A 21,705-nucleotide genomic window follows, 5' to 3' on the forward strand; every position below is an offset into this window, starting at 1 on the left:
TGATATACACCTTGAGGTGCGTGGGAAAACCATCACCAATCATCTCATCCTTCGGAAGGACGACCGAGGACGTCACAAATTATCTGCACGATATCTGCAAGCGAACCTGTCAAACATATTGTTCCGACCCGTCTGGTCCGGGATATATTAGATAAAAGCGGGGTCTAGTTAAAATAAATGTCGAGAAGTACTTCGTACATCAATCAAATTTGTTGGCACAGGTCCTGCAAATCAAGGATTCGACTCCGACTCACACAATCGAATGTGCCACCGAGGAGGCAAATGTTGATGCTCGCGACATGTTTACGGCAGGGAGCGGATCTCACTCAGCTGGCTCTGAGAATTTAGATTTTTTTTTCTTCGTTGATTTCCCGGCTGACCTCTGAAAAACCACACTGGATGTCTGGGCACATCAGAGGGCATGAACGTGTGCTTTGTTTCATTGATGCCCGAACCGTTGCTCGAGGAGGAATACCAGCCGCGCCTTAGTCTAGCGGCCGCACCAGTCGGGTCGGGTGAGATTGGGGCAAGATCTAGATATCTGGTGTGTGTGCTTATGTTTGTGTGAGTCTACTTTATTTTCACCCGTTGACGCGTCACGAGTATATGCGGACAGCAGAATTCAGAGCATTTGTATTATATTACTCGCTATTATTATCGTATTGAAGCGTCGTCTACAACTGCCGTGCTGTTAAAAGGTGGTATTAACCGTAATCAAAATCTAGGCTCGACAAGCTCTCGGAAGATATATCTGTATATTAATCGTGTATTGGCATCAGGGATGGCACTTGCGGGCTCCCGACATCTTCCCAGACCCGGTATCACCCTCTGGCGGAGGCATGGTTTTGAATCAAAACTGCTACGCTCCCCTTTGAATTACATTCAGTTCCATCATCGCCAGAAAGACCCGATTCCAGTCACCCAACCGACAAAATTACCTCGCATCGAGGGTTAAGAGGAAGAAACAATGAAGCTCAACGTCTTCGTCCCTGTCCTGGGCCTTTCGGCGCCAGCTAGCGCACTGCTTCGATTCGGGTGCTCGCAACTTACCGTCCAGCGTGTGGATCCTTTGGTCAATCCTGGCCAGGCCCCGTCACCTCATCTCCACCAGATTATCGGCGGCGTAAGGCCCTCAACGATTTCCAGTTTCACTCCCTCGCTTGAGACTAACAGTTCCTAGAATTCTTTCAATATCTCCATGGACCCTGAGACCCACGATCTTGCCGCGCTCTCCACCTGCACAACTTGCCAATTCACCGAAGATTTCTCCAACTACTGGACCGCTGTGCTCTTTTTCCGGGCAAAGAATGGTACTTTTAAGAGAGTTCCGCAGATTGCCCAGGCCGGCATGGAGGGCACACAGGGCGGCATGGTAAGGTTCTGACCCACGTTAACATTAGTCCTGGCACAGGAGCCTTCTGACAAGAGCATTCCAAGGTCGTGTACTACATGTCGGATGCGCTCTTTGACACTGCCCAGAGGTCAAAGGTCACCGCCTTCAAGCCTGGTTTCCGTATGCTTGTGGGCGACGCCAACTTCCGTGATCGTGAGCAGGCTAAAGCTTACCGGCAGCTGACCTACATCTGCATGGATAACCAGGGCAGCCGCACCCCGGAGACTGTCGAGTTTCCCAAGAGGGCTTGTCGTCTCGGGATTATGGCTAACCACCGCTTCCCAACCTGCTGGGATGGTGTAAATTTGGACACTCCTAACCATCAGGATCACGTTTCCTATCCTGAAACCGGTACTTTCGAGTCAGGAGGCAAATGCCCCGATTCTCACCCTGTTCGATTGCCGCAATTGATGTTGGAGACAGTTTGGGATACTAGCTCGTTCAACAATCAAGCGGAGTGGCCTGAAGATGGTAGTCAACCGTTCGTGTGGTCGACTGGTGATCCAACCGGCTTTTCCACCCACGCCGACTACGTTTTCGGATGGAAGGATGACTCCCTCCAGCGAGCCATGGACGGCCATACCTATGTTTCTGCCCCTATGCTCAAGTCTCAGAGCATTGCTGAGCAGAATAAGTGCAAGGTTGAGAGTATGGTGAACGAAGATATCGATGGCTGTGAGTGGCATACCCTCTCCGTTCCGCCTGGAAATTCAATGACTAATTCGTCTTGTCACAGGGTTGACGGAGCTTCCTGGAGGCATGGCTGTCATGTAATTCTGGATGGATCCTCGCTTACACAGGCTCGGAATGAATGTATGCAGATTGGATCCTGGTCTACGTAGGAACCGATATGGTACCGTTCTTAATCTTCTCTTCTTTGCCTCAGATTTTTAGGGAAATTTAAATGTTCGATATTGTCTTTCTCTCACTATATATCCCTGATTTCGCGTCTGTCGGGAAGTCCAAGAAATTTCGATTGGGTGTTCCTGAGGCTCGGATCGGCTTTCGAAACCCAGAAGGCTCGGCCCAATTTAAGCAGCACCCGAGTCCCATGCCAGGCGGGGTGTGGGGTAGGAGTGCCTACTCTTCAAGATACAATGTACGAAGTAGTTGAGGCATTACTGCCTGGCTTGTCCCGCTTGGTGCTTGGGTTCAGAGCCCGTAAACGTGAATAAGTGTGTCTGAAGGGGGGCGTGTACTGTGTCTAAAGGCCTGTAATTTATCGCGGAAGATGCTCAAGCTTTGTGGGTGGAATATCGCTGTCGAAAATGGGACTATCTCGGGAACTAGTGCCAGACTTGGTCTGCACATGGCGAAGACTGTAGTGGCCGATGACCCACTGGCCCATTGGGATAAGGTTCAAGATTATGCGGCCATTACTAGTGTCAATCGGCAACAATTGCTGGTGTTGAAGTATATTGCAAAGCTGCACTTGGTAAGTTCGCAAGGTCTGCTAAGAATCCGGCGTTCTGGGACTGGTGCGCCTCCCCCCTTTTTGTGAAATCCTCGTGGGAGGAAGTAGATATGTGTCTGCAACAATGTGGGAACTTCCTGTGTGGTCAGACCCAATAGAAGGCTCGGGATTAGCCATCAAATATCATATGGTGGGTGAGGTGGGAGCAGACTGAGAAGAGATCAGTAGTTGGGCTGTGCGCCACAGAATGAAGTACGAAGTCGCCCGAAGACTGCACGAACCCCGCCAAAGACGGATCGAAGTCCATCCGGTCCAGACTGGCAAACAGAACCACCACAGTTCAGATGGATAGCAAGACCAGGGAGCGTTCAGTAAGGAAGGGTGGCGATCGAAGCAACAGGGGCCACCCGACACAAATAATCGCGAAGTCCTACCTCCTGTACTTTGTATTGCCAGAACTCAGTGTTCGCCGATGCCTCTGTGCCTTCCGGACTGATGCGACATGCAATTTTGGTGCGAAGTTGGCACGAATTGGGTCCGGGGAGATGGCGTCGGTCCGCAGCGGTCCAGCCATTTCCTCTTTCGGTAAATTTGTTCGGTATCCTTGTGCCCCCCACATGTCCACACCAAGAGTATGGGGTAAATCTGGAGAAACCTGGGGTAACTATCCCTGCTCCCATTTCACCTTCTCCGAGAGAGAGTATCATCTCATCCATGAGAGAGGGTGATGGAGAGAGCGATTATCATTCGGATAGAATAAATACCACTTGATTCTTTCCAACCTCAATCAAACATTCTGCCAACTCATGCACGCATCTACGCAGCAAGCTTCGCCATTATGTTGTCCGCACCAGTGATCGCAGTCCCGGTTGTTGTCTTGGCCCTGTACCTACTCTGCACCAAGGGCCGAAGAGAAAAGAACCTCCCGCCCGGTACGCTCACTGATCATAAATTACCCTCCCGACTTCGTCTAACAATTTCTCGTATCGTAGGGCCTCCAACCCTTCCAATCATCGGGAACCTCCATCAGATTCCCACCAAAGGTTCATATTTAAAGTGTGTATTCCCATCGCAGAGAATTAATATTTGCCCTCTTCCAAAAGCAAAATGGCATTTGAAGTTGTCTACTGATACGTGTTGCATCTAGATTCACAGAATGGGCTGAAAAATATGGTGGCCTCTACTCCCTCAAAATAGGTACTGGCACTGCCGTTGTCATCACCGATCGGCGCATCATCAAGGAACTTCTCGATAAGAGGAGCTCCAAGTATAGCAACCGGCCAGAGTCATACCTTGCGCACAACCTCATTACCGGCGGCGATCACCTACTGGTTATGCAGTATGGCCAGCTCTGGCGGTCCCTCCGGAAAGTCGTCCACCAGTACTTTATGGAGTCCATGGTGGAAAAGTCGCACATCAATGTTCAAAATGCCGAGGCAGTACAGATGCTTCGCGATTTCTGTGTCCGACCCGATCAGCACATGCTCCACCCAAAGCGCTACAGCAACAGTATTACCATGAGTTTAGGTGCGTATCCGAACAGAGATGGTCAAGTTCTAGGTATCGGACCGACCTTTCATCGAAACTAACTACGAGAAAGTATTTGGTGTCCGAACGCCATCGGTCGACACGCCTCACATGACGCACTTGTACGAGATGATGGTAAGTCTCGCACACAGACTACCCGCCTGATGCTTAGCTGTCCATACTTACCGTCGATACAGGAAGGCTGGTCCAAGGTAATGGAACCCGGAAACACTCCGCCTGTGGACATCTATCCGTTCTTGCATCTCGTCCCCCAAAGATTCTTCGGAAACTGGGTATCCAGGGCTAAGGACGTGAGCTCCGAAATGAACAAGCTCTATGGTCGAATGACTGTTCACGTCCAAGAACGGAGAAGGAAGTCCGGCTCGAAGGGGTCGTTTATGGATATCGTCCTTGACCAAAATGAAAAGCTTCAGCTAAACCAACACCAACTTTCTTTCCTCGGTGGTGTGCTGATGGAGGGCGGTTCCGACACTTCGAGCGCCATTATCATCGGTTTTATACACGCGATGACGAAGTGGGGTGACGTTCTCAAGAAGGCACAGGCCGAAGTGGATTCCGTCGTCGGAGAGGATAGGACTCCAATTTGGTCTGACTACAAGAACCTGCCTTACATCGCCGCAACTGTGAAGGAAGCTATGCGTTGGAGACCTGCTACCCCGACCGCATTTCCCCACCAGGCCGCCGAAGGTATACTCCATCCTTCTTTTACCGCTTCCTCTCGTTTCATTCCTTGACCCACTGATAGATGCCCCTGAAAGACCCCGGCTGACACACAAAAACAGATGACTGGATTGACGGCATGTTCATCCCCAAGGGAACTAGCATCATAATCAATGGATGGGGCATGCACCACGACAAAAACCGCTTCAAGAACCCCGAAGTCTTCGATCCCGACCACTTCAAGGGCCAGACGGCCTTAGCGGCGGAGCTTGCGGCGGCATCAGACTACAATTCCCGAGATCACTACGGCTACGGCGCTGGGCGCAGGATCTGCCCCGGAATCCACCTCGCCGAGCGGAACTTGTTCCTAGGTATTGCCAAACTGATCTGGGCATTCGACATCCTACCGGGGCTGGATGCCCAAGGAAACCCCATCGAGCCGGATCTAGACCCGAGAACTGGCTACTGTGAGGGCTTCCTTGTGTGCGCCAACGACTTCCCGTGCAGGATCAAACTGCGATCGCCAGCTCGTCGGGATACTATAATGAAAGAGTATGAAAAGGCACAGGTGGAGGTATTCTCCCAGTTCGAGGGAGACATATAATCGGCAAATACAAGGGGCGAGAACTGCACTTACGAGAAGGTGGTCGAGGTGGCAAAGGGACGATTGGTACGGGATTGGGCCCAATGGCATAGATCAAGGAGGTGGGGATCGTGTCAAGGAGACATGTGTACCTGCTACTCGAGTTATATCCAATTCTGATTTAGTCTTGGGGTAATGTAGGTTCGGACATTCTATATTTTTGGGGGCTGCTATCTCTTCTTGCTCTTCTTGCTCTTCGAAGGAGGGCGGCCGTCCAGTTACTCCTCTTCTTCTCGACTGCCCAATTGACCGAAGGTCGCAGCTAATCACTCCAAAGTTAAGCATAGCCTGTCGTATGTCTTAGGATGTCATCATATTTCTCCGGTCTCGAGTTCTTGCCCTAACCACCTCTGGCCTATGCTGGACGTTTTCGTTCTAATTATGGATCTCTCCGAATAATCGGAACAGTATTCAATTTACAAAACACACCTTAAAGGCAGACTATCTTTGAATCTGTTTTGAAGGGGGAAGTAGGAAGCAGCCGTCTACTTCCGGCATCATCCCTTTGATGTGCGGCACTTAAGTCTAGTTATTGAATAAAACCACCTATTTAGTGAAAACACAGCACACCTTAAGCCGCAACTCACCCACACGCCCTGCCCCCGGCAACCCCATCATCCCAAAACAAGTCACTTGGTATCGTCTCGATCATCTCGGTCGGCTTGAAATGCACCGCTTCACTAGAATAACGAGCATCATTCTTCACTTCCTTCCCAGATAAACTTTTGCTCAACGCCGGGGATCAAGGGACGCAAAGCCATGCCATAATCACCGCCATTCGGCGTACGTAGCAAGGTGTGGATATGAAACTTTGCGGGTTCCTTGTTGGTTAAAAACACCCCAGAGTGATGGTCAAACTCAATGATAATGACGGGACTCTGGATTCGATAATAAAACGGGTCATCATTGCCATAACTCCCGATCCAGCAGAAGTATGTTTCTTTGTACCATTCAACGGCGTTGGCAATCCTGATCGCCCGCGCACGTGCCGGAAGGTAGAGGAAATATTGGTGAAGGATGGCCGTTACCAGGTCTTGATTCTCTGGAGACATGTCTGCGACAAGGACTCCCTCGTATGGAACGACACGGTTATCTCGATATGCGCCGCAAAGGTGGCGCTGGTCGTCATGGTTCCACCGACCCTTTGGCATTTTCGGGTCGTTGAGAAGCTCGTACACCTGGGCCGCAGATTGCTGTGGGGGTGGGAGGGTTTGCATCAGCTCCAGGCCAAGCTTCTCTTCCTCCAGCAAGATCCTCGTCCCCTTGTAAGGCCCGGCGTCTATCAGATTCGGTTCCGCTCCAGTGAACCATGGTGAAATGACAATTTGGCGCTGATACAAGAACACGTTTAAACACAGGTGGTGGCCATAAAAAGAGAACCCCCACGGACGATTGGTGGACGGGGAACCGAAGAGGACGAAGTTGTAGGAGAATTCGTTGCATACACTGGGTGCTTTAACGAGCTCGCCAAGATAGCCATTGATTCGCATCGCACCAATAGCCTTCTCGTAACCCTCAGGGGAGAGGGTGACTCGAAGGATAGCCATGACAGACTCGCGAAGCTCGTGGTTGAGTTCGTCAAGACGGATACCTTTATGGCTCAAGAGGAACTCGGGGTTGGACCAGGTACGCCATTCTGGACTGTCAATGTGATATGGCTTGAGGGAGAGGCCGCTGGATTGAAGTTGTTTTATGAGATTGTTCGCCGCATCGACAATATTCTCAATTGGAATTCCCTCATCTTGGAACTGGAATAACCCAGGTCGAACGGTACCTATAGAGTTGGGACGTCAATACGGAGGTAATGGGTGTTAATTGAGCCATTGGGCGATAGATAGGCACTGGGATCTGACGGCCTCGATCCCCTTATAAAATCAACTTAGGTTGTTATAAAGAAGAAGATGACACTGCCGCATCTGGGGCTGCAGGAAGGCGGGTGCTCGTCGCTGGAAGAGTCTCTCGGGAAACCTACCATCCGTCGTGATGCCCCGGAACGGTTCCTGCAGCAGTTTCCTCCAGTGAAGATACAGAGCATGGAGCCATGGCGGATTCCCGGATTCTTTGAACGCCGCGGCGTATTCATGAGCATTTTGGGCCTGCATAGTCGTGAAGCGAGGGCTGCTTAGGTCGGGGAGGAACTGCCGATAAGCCCCCTCGGCCGGATTGTCCAAAACGGCTTCGGCCGAATGCGCCATTGTCCGTGTTTGACGACGATCTTGAATTGTTTTTGGAACGCGGATTCTTGATCAGGGTCTCGGTCGAGCTCTCCGTCGAGTGTCTTCTGTATCACCGTTGAGAAGACGAATGAGTAGTGAGATCTCGAGTTTTAGACCTGGACTAGTTCCATTCCACAGGAAGGCAAATCTTCTGTGATGTGCATTCTTTAAGACTCAATCCCATGTCGGCATTTCCGGGCCCCCATCGCCCCACATTTCACAGATTTAACTAACACCAAGAACAATGGACCGTGAAAAGAACAAGATTTGTTACCCCGCTTTCCTGAAAACCATTGATTTCGTTCCATGGGTCGACTTTGCCCCGCATCATCATGCCGGATGGCGCATCGGGAATCGGCTGATGCGTCCAGCATATGGGGATCGCAAGCTCGAACTTCGGAGTCTTTACAGGCCAGCTTCATGTCCAATCCGAGACTGGAGAAAAGGATCAATTCACACGCGTGTCCTGACTCCTGACTCTGCTGCTGAACAAACAAGTACTAACCCGCATATTACCTTACTCTGAATTTAGCAATACAATTACCGGTAGCAGGTCCATCTGACATCCCCGGAATGACTCGACTCTTTCATAGCAAGCGAGGATATTGTGAGTATTTACAAATACGCGCCTAAATATATATTGATAGTGATGTACAAAGATACGGATGGGTTGTCGTAATTCAGAAGGTTCTTAACTAGCCACGAAAATGTTTATGACTCCTGCTCCAGCAGTTCATTGCCGTCTCTGTTCCCCTTCCCTCCTGCATCAGCACATGAACTACGTCTATCGCGTCCGAGACTTGCCCCGCGCTTTCCAAGGGCATGTCCTTGGTGGCGTCATGCGATAGCGCAACGAGCCTCCCGAATGAGCATACGGGCGAGGCGGCCGGCAGGTTTTGGCGTTGCTGTACTCCGAGGTCGTAGTGGGTGCCTCCACGTTCAACAAAATTACCTAAGACTGATTCCGGATTGCAGCGGATGAACTGCCATCTAAAGGAAGACGCGAGTTGTACCAAGATTGGACGGCTCATCTCCGCTCGAACCCCTCAGCAAACTCTGGCCATCACAGCACACTTGTCGTCCAGTTCTCGCTGTGGCAGCTGAACATAGAATTCGTGGGCATACGCAACGTGCCCGAAAGCTAAGAAATCACAATCAACTGTTGGCCCTTTAGATGGAAGATTCTCTCCCCGGTGACCTCGCGCTTACCCTCGGCGCAGATATTGAGGATGGACTGTCCAGAAGCGAGAGAAAGACCTCGCCATCCTCGCTCTTCGTGTTCGACTGCCAGTGTGAGCTGTATGGAGCCTCCGCCGAAGCCGTGCGCGCGTTCAACGCGAGCCGCCGGCGGATACACGGAATCCGGGGCGCCTTCAAGTAAAGGGGCACTGCTCGGCTGGTCCGTAACTTGTTATTCGAGCAAAGGCGGGGAGAGGCGGTCTCACTCGTTCTCCGCGTCATCGGCATTGTGCCTTCAGTGTGCAAAGGCAAGCCAATCCCTATCATTGACGAAAAACCAAAATATCAAATTGGGGGATGGAACCCTCTCCCTCCCTTCATTCTTCCTTCACGTCACGGCCATTTAAGGCAAAGGCGCTCTGTGTCGTGCGATTAAATAAGCCTTTCTCTTATGCACCCTTGTCCGACGAGTTCAAAGACCGCCGCATCTTTCACATCATGTCATACCATTGATCAAAGACCGGACGCGAGTTCGCCAGAATCACTCATTCCCTGGTCTTCTCGGGGTTAGAGCGCTAGTTTGGATACTACCACAAAGAGCCGACCTCAACGAAGGGTTCGAGAAATGCTATCCATTATTCGATAAAGCGCTTGATCTCACCTTTAATCTCATCCAGCTTCATGGCAATCGGGACAAAGCTTTGTCCAACCGCGGTTCTAGGCGATTCCCTTTCTTTAACCACGGCGACGCATTCAAGAAATGGGGCTAAGCTCTGTGCAAAGGGGGCTCGAACAAAACCAGTTGCCTGCAATGCGTATTGAATGACACGAACAAATCTGCCTCCATTGGCCACCACCTGGAAGACAAGGACAACCAAGTCGTTTTCTAATATCCAGTCATGGCAGATTATAAAAGTGGCATATCTGGCCGGGTTCCTCCAAGTTCTCTCAAGCCGCCATCATAAATAAACCCTCTCTCACAGAGAAATCAAAACCTCCATCGATCTATTTAGAGCTTCTATTCAACTATATCTTGGAAGAAAAGCACCTCCTTTCCGAAAATATGGCAACTCGGCACTCACTCCCTTACTACGCCCCGGTGGAGAGCCTGCCTGCACCACTGCCCACCATGGACGAGATCCTGGATTGTGAACACTTCATCGGAACGTCCTTTCCGCAATACAAGCAGGTTCGGATCCGTAAGCATTTCTACGTTAAATATGGGACAAACTTTCTCAGCCTTCAGGAGGGAGAGAATATGCTATTTATCAGGGAGTCCACTAGCATCCCCGTCCCGACGGTTTACGCTCTCTTCGAGGAGCGCGGGTTCAAAGTGCTTATTTTAGAATATATCGAAGGCCGTGACTTACGGGAATGCTGGGGCTCCCTTCCGATCGTCGGAAAGGAGACCTTTACAAGGCAAATCCGGAGATATCTCCAGGAGATGCGTGCCATTCCCTCGCCAGGCTATTATGGAGGCATCTGGAAACAGGATATCCGTGATCCTCTTCTGATGCAAGAGATGGACATTGGTAGAGTTATCCCGCCTGGCCTAGGAAAATCCTACCAGACAGAGAAGGAATGGTGCGAGATGATGCTTAGAGTGGCAGAGGACTACAGTCCTATAGAGAACCCATATAACCTAGAATGGGCTAGGTATAAGTTCCGCGCCACACTCCAAGAAGGCCATCCACCCGTATTTTCTAACAACTGTCTCGCTATCCGACACATGTATCGGATCCGCAACGATGGCGTCGTCGTCATTACAGACTGGAATTATGCAGGCTGGTACCCTAGCTACTGGGAATACTACTATGCTTCGCAGTATGTTGTTTTCAGAGATGACTGGACTGAGTGGCTAAGGGACATCTTCAAGGGCATGGAGTACGTCGCTGAAGAATGTGTTATGGAGAGCTTCTACTCATGGATGCAATACTGCGGCCTCACTGTGTTTGACGATCGCGATCGTTATGAGCCAAAGTAGTACCCCAACTCACTCAATAGAATCAAACCCTGAACCTAGAAAATGGAGTGCAGATCGGCCTCGGTTCTGTCGTCGGTAGTAGCAGGACTACCTTAGGCGGGACTCAGGGCGGCGAACATGATTTCTTGTGCCTGAAGGGAACGAACAATTTCCCTCCCCCACGCTCGAGTATCCTCGATCTCTCTTCTCCAGCGCGAATCTCTGATATACCGCCACCACTCAGAGTAGGACAAGCCCTTCAGGAGGTCAAAGTTCTCTGGTGTCGTCGAAGCCACCATCTCCATCTCAAGACCTGGTGCAATCGGACCCCAGGATTCTTTAACACGGATGGTGGCGTATCCATGTTTGACATTACCAATTGGGATAAGATAGCACCCGCTGCACTTGTTGTACTTAACGTAGATTTCGGATCGATTCGGGCTTCCACCTGCCGCTTCAACAATGTATACCGGCAGTCGGTCGGTCATTGTGGCTCTCGTCGTCGGGTTTTCGGAGAATGGAGAGGTTCACAAGGGCTGAAAGGCGAATGAGGAAGGGATGGCGGATAACTATGTTCAGCAGCGGTGCAGACGTATCCGGGTGATTTCGTGGGCCATGCATGTGGCGGTGTTAAAATGGACAAGTGCAGAATGGCAGGCGACTTGGCAGCAGTGTAGGGGGGTTGTGTGTATTGTAGGTGCAAAGGAGAGCAAACAAGAGAGAGAATGTGTGTGTGCGTATCGGCTCGCCCTCTCAGCCATGTTCGTAGCAGGACGAGGGACTGATATATAAGTCCGCAACCGCTTGAGCTTTGAAAACACGATGCAAGGTAGAATGCAATGGAGCACGGCCTCGCCACCCTCATTTAGATCTTCTTGGACCATGCAATGTCTATTTTTTTGTAACTAGCCAGCACCTCTGTGATGGGTCATTTGAAGATTCAAAGGAGCGGGCCATGCGAATCCAGTGCCAGACAGGGCGTTCATTCATGGCAGTTTAGGAACCACCTGCAAATAAAGCGCGAACACCCTGAAATGAGGGCGGTGGGAAGGAAATATTTGTCGTTTTAGACACACACGCCACTTCATTACCAAAGCTGCCAGTGGTCTGTAAGGTGGACGATGCATCTCAAAGAAAGAAGAGAAATTTTGGGGCAAGCCACTATCGTCACACCGCCCAGGGAGCGCCGCTAGGACCGCTATCTGGCCGCAGCCATCGTCTTTTATTTTGCACCCAATAAAACAGGGCAGTTGTTTCCTACACGGCAATGTGCAGAGCACATGTGGGTTGTCTCTCAAGGATGTCTTTCGAGATGTGAATTACGGTCGATACCAAGGATAGCCTGGTCGTATATTTGATGCGATCTGTGAGGAGGGTCAGCCATAGTACATATCGGACTCCGGCTTGTTGAGAGAATTTGGATCGCTTGCTGGGGGGGCCGATGGTCTTCCTCAGAGTTGGGGACTATGTGTGAGAACTAAACAGGGCGGCGAGATCTCGCGGTTGTTTTTCGTTTGGAAGTTGGGAGTAAGAACCCTTCCTCTCGGATTTGAAATTGCGTACCTCCCCAGGGGAACGAGCACAAAGATGGCGAGTGTTACCACGGATATATTTTATTACTTGCGTTCAATTATACCCTTTGGATATGAAGAGGCAATCCCATGCAAAAGGAGTTCCCCCAACCACAGCCAATACCACAGATAGTGGTAGCCGTTGAACTCAAACGGTCCAGTAATTATGCTGCATGGTGATCAGAGAGAGGATATTCTAGCTCATATCGGCCTACCATGCTATCCGTAGACGGTCTATTTAAAGCACAGCCGAAAGGAGGGCGGAAGTTCCGTCTTCTGTCATCTGTTGTTTCTTCCCAGCGAGGCGCGAAGATGCTGATTTAAAAGCGTAATCCCTTTCTTCAGTGAACATTACAAAAACACTGGGTAATAAGAAATTTGATGCTAGAGACAGGTAAATAACAGAAATGAGCAACTTGATCGCATGGCATGGCATGGCAGGTTTGAACCATCGCCAGGCTCCAGACGACCTGGAAGGAAGCGATGGTAAAGGAAGAGAGGATCGACCAATTCATCAGGTTGTGCCGGCTTATGTGCGGATTGTTCAGTGGGTGCCGACTCCGATACACCGGCACAATTTGCTCCGACTCCCGCGGAATTAATTACGTAGATGCGCACAGACCAATCGAGCCATAAAAGAGGGAGTCGCCAAGATCAATTGAAAACACAGTGCTCTCCGCTTCCATTTACCACAAAGAACTCCTTGCGCTCTACCCCAACCCCCATTGCCCTTTTCCCGCATCATCTTCAGAGGACAACTTAGCATGGAAGCACCACCTCTCATCCGTCCTGTTGCCGCTCTGGTGGGGTGGTCGTTTTTCATGGAGGCTTGGATGTATAAGACACGCCTGCCTGCCTTGAAAGGGGTGCCACTGCCCCCTTCCACTACGAAAGAGGAAATGAACAAACACATCCCTTCAATCGTAAGGTGGAAAGGTAATACTGAATCCCGTCGTTATTCAACACCGCCGGTTAGGCCTATTAACTAATAAGTCATCACTTATATACAGCGGATAATTATAATCACCTTCATGAAGCGCCTACTCGGTTTTATGCAGTCGCCCTCTCGCTTGCTCTCCTCAAGGCGACATCGCATCGAAACGTGTCTTTTTCGCTGGAGAGTAAACTTGCTTGGACCTACGTCGGAATCCGCATCGCCCATAGTCTTGTCCATGCATTGACCAACATCGTTCCGGCGAGATTCGGTTTGTACATACTCAGCGAGGTTACAATGCTTGGCTTGTTCGGGAGGCTCGTTCGTTCATTGGCGATAAAGCAAGGATGAGTGAGCATGTGCGATTAGCGGAACGTGGGGGATATGACGGGTTGTGTATGGTTATTGGTACACTCCTACCAAGCGAAAACCATTTTTGCTATCCAAGGTAAAAAAGAAATAAAAAAAAACAAGAGGAAAAAAAATGACTTGATAATTCAAGGGTGCACTGGTGGATCATGGTTACCACGGCGGTTATCTACACGCTTCGATCACAACCCTGTTGAGCGGACCTCACCAAGTTTGTCCGCTCTTGTGTACAAGACTCATCCAACTGCTTGACTGCTGTCCGCCCTAGTCCATCGTACCGGAAACGAGTCCATGACAATCTAGTATTTCGGGCCTTTTCGTGAGCTTACATCCGTTCATCTCTACTAGGTTCCAAACCAGGAGGAGTCTGAGAATGTCCAGTCCAGACTGGCATGTACTCAGTCTCTCCTCCATCACTCTTCCGAAGAAGCCTTTGACGGTCATTTGATTTGGCTGCATGGCGCCTCAACTTCTTCACAGCCAAAATGTCGAGGATTGTCATGGCAATAGAGCCAATCCTATGGATTATTCACGTCAGCTTCATCTATGAACCGTTGAATCCGTTACTTACAAGCCAAACCCAGAGCCCACGAACAAAGTCTTGTAAAGGCTGCAAATCAAAATACCCTGGCTGCCGCCCCAATGTACCACTGTGCAAGGTATCGTGATGGTCTCCTTCATAGCATCGACAAGCAAGCCAAAGCCGACGGCCCAGAGTGTGGCGAGGGTAGCATTAATTACTGCGCTGACGGTTGGACTATGGCTGCGGAACCGGTTCCAAATGCCCATAGCGAACAAGCAGGCAATCGTGGCTAAAGCCGACCCTTGCAACTATGACATTATGCTGTTAGCTCACCTCACATTCCTAGCGAGAGTCAAGGGATTCTTCTTTGGATCAACCATACAAAATAAAACATCCATGGCAAGGCATAGCCTTTCCTGTTGAGGTGGGCGATGAAATAGAACATGACGCCAGAAACAGTGCAGGACGAGAGAAATAGGACAGTCCTGCTAAGCAACAGAGGGATCTTCGGATATAGAGAGGGCATTTTGGGAGGATTTTGATAGATTGAACAGGGAAATATTGATTGTAGTTGACAGTCTATCTGACGGAGAATGCTTGGTGGAGACCAGAGAGTGCTTTAATAGAAACGGCTCATTGAATGAAGGAGCAGGAAAAACACAGGTGTTGAACTGTCTCAAAAGAAAAGCGCAGAGGCGAATGGCTAGCTACCACGTCCATTTCAACCTGATATTTATACGAGGATGGCGGAGGCGCTGCCAAATAGAAAGGACCTACCATGAGAAAGATGCATGACATTTCACTTCATGCATTTGAGCCCACTCCCGCGCCAAGCTCAAGCTGAACGTCGCCTGACGAAAACCAGCCAATCGAGGGAGGTGCGTGTCAGATTGCGTTTCGCCAGTCTCACGAGCGCACTGACAGCGCCCGATTCACTGAACTCCGTCAGGTGTGAATTGGTTTACAATGTCATGCTTGTACTACATCGTTGGTCGAAGTGCTGCGGCTGGGGAGCGCATGCCAACACTAGAACCTCTTGGGCTGGGCCAGTGAGCCGAGTGACTGATCCGGAGCAAAGATGGTTGGCTCCAGCGACAACATACTGTCTTGAACAACCCATTACATTTGGGGTTGAAAGATTGGCTCTTGGCCCTTATTTATATCTCTAGAGATGGCCCTCTCCTTCCACCGAGACCCAAATGTTCGAGTGACTGTCTTCTTATTCCTGAAATCTAAAAATCTTGTCAGCTCATTAACATTCGAAATGTGGGCTCTAAGAGTGATTACGGCGATCGGATTCGCCATCTTCTCTATTCCACTGGCCCTTGCCCAAAACTTGACTTCCCCAGACATTGGTGATCCAGTTGCCGAAGACCCTACGGCCTTCGCCAATCCCGACTACAATTTGACGACAGTTACGGTAGAATACCAAGTCTATACCGGCTGTGGTCCCGAAAACAACTTTACAACAGTCCGTCAGCGGGTTTCTTACGTCGTTTTTGATGGCCTGGCCATAATAGATGGCGATATCGTCTATGGAACTGAAGACGACCTCCTCCAAGACATTGTCCCCGACCAGTCAGATAGCGGCCCGATAATTGCCAGAAGTGGGCTCTTCGGTGAGGGTTCATTGTTCGCTCTGGGCAAGCGAGCAATCTCCCTGCGCCAACCAAACACGCGTTGGCCGAATGCCGACATCCCATACACATTCAGCAATGCGGACACTTCGGCATTCTTGTCAACTGCGGGTGCCGAACAGAGGAAGCAGACCTTCAGGGATGCCGTCAAAATCTGGAGGGATCGGCTGCCTTGGCTAAACATGCATGAGGTGGCCGACAACTCCTACGATCCAACGGCTCTTACGCCGCCCACTCGCCTCACTATCAGTCTTATCGACGGTTGCGTGTCATGGTCACCAGTAGGCCGGGCGAGTTCTCAACAGGCGAGTGTTTTGTCGATTGGGTGCGTCTCTTTGGGCACCTATGTCCATGAAATTGGCCACAGTAAGTGAGCTTTCCGGGTCTACTGCTTATTGGACATAAAGACTTACGCGCTGTAGCTCTTGGATTGTGGCATGAGCACCAGCGGCCAGATAGAAGCAACTATTTCACCCTGGATTGCTCTCGCATTGAGGACCGAGAGGGTGTCAGCCCCGTCTGCTCGATCCCCTGCGAGGGATGGGGATGCGCCTTCGAGCCAAGAAACAACCCCATCATTGACAACTGGGAAGGCCCTTACGACACAAATTCGGTTATGCATTACTTTGAGACCTCATTTGGCAAAACCGCAAGCCAGCCACCACTTATCGGTGTAACAGCCGATGTAAGGGTTGGACGGACGGCGAAGCCCACAATTTTTGATCTTACCCGGGTCTGTGAGATTTATCACGAGCAGTGTTTCGGGAAAGGCTTCTGCGGTGACGGCATTCTTTCACCTTCAAACGGCGAAGAATGCGATCCCGGCTGTAGCTCGGATACCTCTTGCACGGAAGACTGCAAGAAGAAACCAGTCTGTGGAAATGGGCGAGTTGAGACCGGCGAAGAATGCGACGATGGACCGGCCGGCAGTGCAACTTGCGGAACAGATTGCAAGAAAATAACCTGCATCCAGACTTGTAATCCAGATCCTCGCTTCAACTTATGCGATCAGACAGCAAGCTGCATCACCGTCGAAGGTGGCAGCCCGGCTAGCATTGGAAAACACTATTGCGCTTGCCGTCACGGTTTCAGGGCTCCGTTGGATAAGCCACAGATGAGGCTTCCATGGTTCTCACCGATTTCCCAAGAGGGGCGTGTGTTTGTCGAGCCGGGCCAAGCTTGCAATCTACTCTGTGATGCGTGGACATTGGGTAAGGATGGCTGCAAGGAGGTGGCGGAGCGACCTGGATGTTATTGAACCACTGAGATCGACTTGGGTTAAGGGCAATTTGTTGAGAGGCGGCTGAAGGGTTAATACGCCTAAGATTTTACGGGATTATTGTTCGTTTTTAGTCGGGCTCGGATCCAATATCATTAGTTATTGCTTTCGTTTTGTTTTATCCATCGTAGGCCATATACATGTAGCCAGGCCAGACTGGGCGTCATCCCTCCATACATCCTACGACTCGTTTGCTTTCCGGTTTGGTATGGTAATGGGCGGCTTAATCTACGTTTACATTCTTGGACCGCCGTATTTACCAATGTACGTCTCCGTGGAAGTTTGTACTGTCTACATTAGACACCATAAATCCTTTGCGCTTTGGCGATCTTTACGTTTCCAGGAGAATCTTGCGGCTCATCACCTGTCAAGACTGTTGGATAGATCGGCCCATAATTTGCCTCGAAGCGTTCGCTGTTGAAATGGAAAATACTTTTAACTGCATGGGAACCTCGCTTCTTTCGACGGCCTGTTGACAACGTCCTGCAATCACTGCCATTTTTTCCTTCCTTTTCTGTTAAAAAATAAATGAATAAATAAATAAAAATAACATTCTAGTTTGCATCCATTCTTTTCTGGGATGAGACATGATCCTATCATCAGCTCTTTGTTTCTGAAATCGCTTGTTGAGGCACAACCACAACCGAGGATTAGGCACCAGCGTGACCCTCCGCACTGGCCCAGCCGCAGCTCAGCCACATTAATTCAGGAGATATTAATGTCAAGGCCGGCTTGCCACCCGTGACCGATGACTGGACTGTTCCCCGGCATAGCACCATGTTAAAACGAAGCAGAAGACAGGCCTCTGAAGAATGAGCTGTCGATTCCAGGTATTAATTCAGCGACTACTCTTATCCTCCAATGGACTCGGCATTCTCGGACGATGACAGGATTCAACTCTCCTTCTTGAGGGATGAGGAGGTCGACACTCTAGTTTCGACCGGTGACTTCTCTGAGGAGAGTCGGCTTGCCTCCCCGCTGGACGGACCGGTTTACTTTTCGTTCCCTGAAATTATATTGCACATAAACCCGGGGCCATTCTATCCTATTCTACTAGAGTCTGAAGGTTTCTTCACCATTGAGAACATCCAACTTGGTCGCGTCCCATGTGATACTCTGCGTGCGCGATTGTCTGACGTCTATGACGAGGCGTTGCAGACCAATACACTCTCTATATGGGAGGCCAGGGAGGATCTCAATACGTATGGCATATTCGAAAGAACCATGCTCATTGTTCAGCTCGTATCGGCTACTCGCAAGTTTCTCCAGCAGCACCGCGACCTCGAAAATGAGAGGCTAAAGAAGCACCATTCTGTGGGTCCAAAGCCAGAGCCGATAGATGATATAATCCAGCTCAAAAGGCTGGGTGAAATCAAATCATCTAGCGAAATTGCTCGCGAGCTTGTTGGCTCTCCTGCAGAAATTGTCAAACATATACCCGAACATATGCGTGTTTTGCATATCGAAGAGGTTCTGCGGACGAAGCTGGCCACCAGATTCTATGCAGCAAAGAATGCCATGTATGCGAAACTCAGCCAAATGTCTCGCCGATCCTTAGGGAGGTACTTGCCACCGGGCCTATCACTAAAACGGGTCGCGGATGCCGTTGATTATGTCTTGAAGCCTCGTCTGACATTTCATGGTACCCGACGATCCAATGTCCCCCTTATTGTACGCTACGGATTTTTGAAGCCTGGAACACCCCTCCCAGGAACTTCCAACAGACAAAAGTCGGATCCGCAAATCCACCAGGTTCAACAAGGCGCGACCTACGGACAAGGAATATACTCCTCCCCCAATGCCGCATTCGCCCTCGATTATTCCGGCTGGTATTGCGAACCAACATCGGCCGAGGAGTACTTCGGTCTGAAACTAATCGTGTGTGCTACGCTCATGGGCCGTTTTGCCCGAGTGGAGCGAGCCCACGAACTCTGGGATAAAACGTCTCCCATACCAGGGGCTGATTCACATATGGGGAACAGGGACTTGGAATATATCGTCTTTGACGCAGCCCGCATTTTGCCGGTCTATGTAATACATTTGGATTGGGGCGAGAACAACAAGATTCATTACATCCCCGCCGACCCTTCAGAATGGCAAGCGTCCGCACGAAACACCTCGAGGCAATATTCTGAGCTGGATCCGACCATGGCCGGTGCTTCCGAAATGATGCCGGGCGACCGCCAACGGGCTAGGGAGGCGGTCATGGCTCGTGCAAGGAAATGGTTTCCTTACGGGTATGGTCCCAAGACAGATGGAAACTTCGTGGTCGAGGACGTTGGCGAGGTGAGCGACGATGAAGAGGACTACGGGGAGTTTCAAGCAATGCGACTGGATGAGGGAACCGAGGAGAAGAATGCAGATTATTGGAGCTGGGTCAAGGCGGGTTCGGTTGAGGATGGGGAGAATTCTCAACAGCAATTCCGGCCCCTAGACGAATACCGCGATGCTCGTGCGGGAAAAACCTATGGCCATAGTTCGTTGAAGTGGGAAAACATTCCCCTTCCTGGCGAAGAGAAAGAAGATGACCCTGGAATTCCCGAGTGGTTTTCATCAACTCTGTCGAGATAGTCGGACGTTGGGACCAGGGGAGAGGCGGTGGGCGGATAAAAGAAATCCTTTATACCATATCATGCCCGAGGCGGACATTGATAAGCATCAAACTTCTGCGTAGAGTCACGCTTTTCTCCCTTCTCCCTTCTCTAGAGTCAGCGACTAAGCACTGCATAGTCTTCTCCCCAAGTTATTTGTTCATTATTTATACATACTTTATCGTTTGGATAGTTTCGCCATGCCTCTAAAACTTAATAGCGGGCAGCTAAATCCTGCCGCACGAGCGTATTACGAGTGCGCGAGATATCACATCCTGAACAAGGTCGATATGACGGTGATCCATCAAACACCTTCCGACCAACAGCTTCAGGAACTCGACGGCTTTCGGAGATTCCCTTTGAAGTCTGCTAACCGTTACGGTTATGCGAAACGAGATCGGGGACCGTTCGTAACGAAAGCGTTACCGACGCAGACGAATCCTACGCCGAGGGACGTCCTCATCATGTGTGGACCCGGATCCTTGAATCTACCATTCCATGCATGATGATGGTGTTCTGCGCAGTGAGATCGTAGTAACTGCCCACCTCTCGATAGTAGGGCTATCTCCTGTCACTTGATCATCGCAAATTGGGAATGGATAACTATAATAACTCTAATTACCGAACACCGACTCAACCCTGAGGGATGCGGCATTGATTCCCTCTCATCTGTACCTAACATTCCAACTTGAAGCTCCAAATCCCACCCAGAGCACCTAGTCCTTGCGCTCCTCTTTCGGAGTGTTGAAACCATCCCCCAAGCCATTTCCGCCAACGGGAGAGGGGAAACTGAGCTGAATAGGAAATTGCCGATCGCAGGGTCGTAGGGCAGGTCCCACAAAATGCCGATCAGCACAAACACTACCGCTCCGCTGCGTTGCAACCATGGAAATGATTGGCCGTATTTCATTGGAAGAGAGGCGACGGTGGCTGTGGTGACAAGCCAGTCCGCGTAATAAATGTCCGCTGCCACAAGCAGGCCAAGACCCAGATTTGAAAGAAACCCATCCAGTCACCGAAATTGGATGGTGAAGGCAGTGACTAAGTAGTGCGAATCGACTCACATTCCAGATCATGGTATTATTACGCCTGCACTTAAACTCGATACATCAAAGTGTGGACCGAGGCTCAAGAGTAGAAATTGCCGACGGAATATAGCGGTAGTAATTAACGAATTCATTTATTCTCCTGTGAGCAGAGAAAGACGGACGGAAAGGAGAGCATAATAAGGCCACTTATCAGCGTAAGTAGTTGAATCATTAATATATTATCTCTTACAAGCCTGGCGTCTCGATCACGACGCGCTCGACTAAGATTATCATTCAAGACTCGACCAAGTGCATTACTCGTGGTAACCCCTTCAATGTCGTCCAAGGCTAACATCTTTGACCTCGGCACTTCGATGAGCCGACTACGCACGGCCCGAGAGCAAGAAGCGGGATCGGGAGAAGACGAAACCAACTAGCGTGATATGTGCCATTACAGCTCGTCGGGTGTACTGGATTTTCCGGGCGGCTTGCGGGTTCTTCCGGCACTAACCTTCCTCGTTGAAGAGGCCGCCGTTAATGTCTGTGCGCACTCGAAGAGCTTCCCGCCGCAGCTCCAACAACTTCACCCCAGTCACCTTTCGTGTGAACAGAGCCTTTCTTAAATACTACCTTACTGTTTCCAATTCTGTGGTTGTGATAAGCAAGTCATAACCAAAGCCTGGACCCCCATCAGCTGCTCTCCGGACCGGCAGTAAGACAACAGGCTTTTATTTTTGATCTAGTGACGAGTTCCCGG

The 21,705-nt window shown here is 50.3% G+C and overlaps 3 protein-coding genes and 4 pseudogenes across 3 annotated transcripts; 5 read left to right on the forward strand and 2 right to left on the reverse strand.

Annotated features, from left to right (window-relative positions):
- Positions 1 to 967: 967 nt before the first annotated feature.
- SAPIO_CDS1200 (Uncharacterized protein) lies at positions 968 to 2,167 on the forward strand (the record flags this gene model as incomplete). Its single annotated transcript, XM_016784528.1, has 4 exons — positions 968 to 1,123; positions 1,181 to 1,372; positions 1,438 to 2,068; positions 2,130 to 2,167. The coding sequence occupies 4 exons, from the start codon at positions 968 to 970 to the stop codon at positions 2,165 to 2,167; spliced, it is 1,017 nt and encodes a 338-aa protein (XP_016646083.1).
- A 1,478-nt stretch (positions 2,168 to 3,645) lies between these two features.
- On the forward strand, positions 3,646 to 5,619 carry SAPIO_CDS1201 (uncharacterized protein; the record flags this gene model as incomplete). The annotated part of the gene is made up of 6 exons (XM_016784529.1): positions 3,646 to 3,739; positions 3,800 to 3,850; positions 4,005 to 4,334; positions 4,408 to 4,469; positions 4,532 to 5,042; positions 5,138 to 5,619. 6 exons carry the CDS (start codon positions 3,646 to 3,648, stop codon positions 5,617 to 5,619), a joined length of 1,530 nt encoding a protein of 509 aa, XP_016646084.1.
- Positions 5,620 to 6,353: 734 nt separating this feature from the next.
- Positions 6,354 to 7,853, reverse strand: SAPIO_CDS1202 (Uncharacterized protein; the record flags this gene model as incomplete). Its single annotated transcript, XM_016784530.1, has 2 exons — positions 6,354 to 7,432; positions 7,631 to 7,853. 2 exons carry the CDS (start codon positions 7,851 to 7,853, stop codon positions 6,354 to 6,356), a joined length of 1,302 nt encoding a protein of 433 aa, XP_016646085.1.
- Positions 7,854 to 10,182: 2,329 nt separating this feature from the next.
- SAPIO_CDS1203 lies at positions 10,183 to 11,037 on the forward strand (annotated as a pseudogene; the record flags this gene model as incomplete).
- Positions 11,038 to 11,129: 92 nt separating this feature from the next.
- Positions 11,130 to 11,504, reverse strand: SAPIO_CDS1204 (annotated as a pseudogene; the record flags this gene model as incomplete).
- A 4,173-nt stretch (positions 11,505 to 15,677) lies between these two features.
- Positions 15,678 to 16,424, forward strand: SAPIO_CDS1205 (annotated as a pseudogene; the record flags this gene model as incomplete).
- A 1,766-nt stretch (positions 16,425 to 18,190) lies between these two features.
- SAPIO_CDS1206 lies at positions 18,191 to 19,900 on the forward strand (annotated as a pseudogene; the record flags this gene model as incomplete).
- Between the last annotated feature and the right edge of the window lie 1,805 nt (positions 19,901 to 21,705).

This window comes from Scedosporium apiospermum (genome assembly GCF_000732125.1).
Source record: "Scedosporium apiospermum strain IHEM 14462 chromosome Unknown SEQ_SAPIO_0044, whole genome shotgun sequence".
NCBI lineage: Eukaryota > Fungi > Ascomycota > Sordariomycetes > Microascales > Microascaceae > Scedosporium > Scedosporium apiospermum.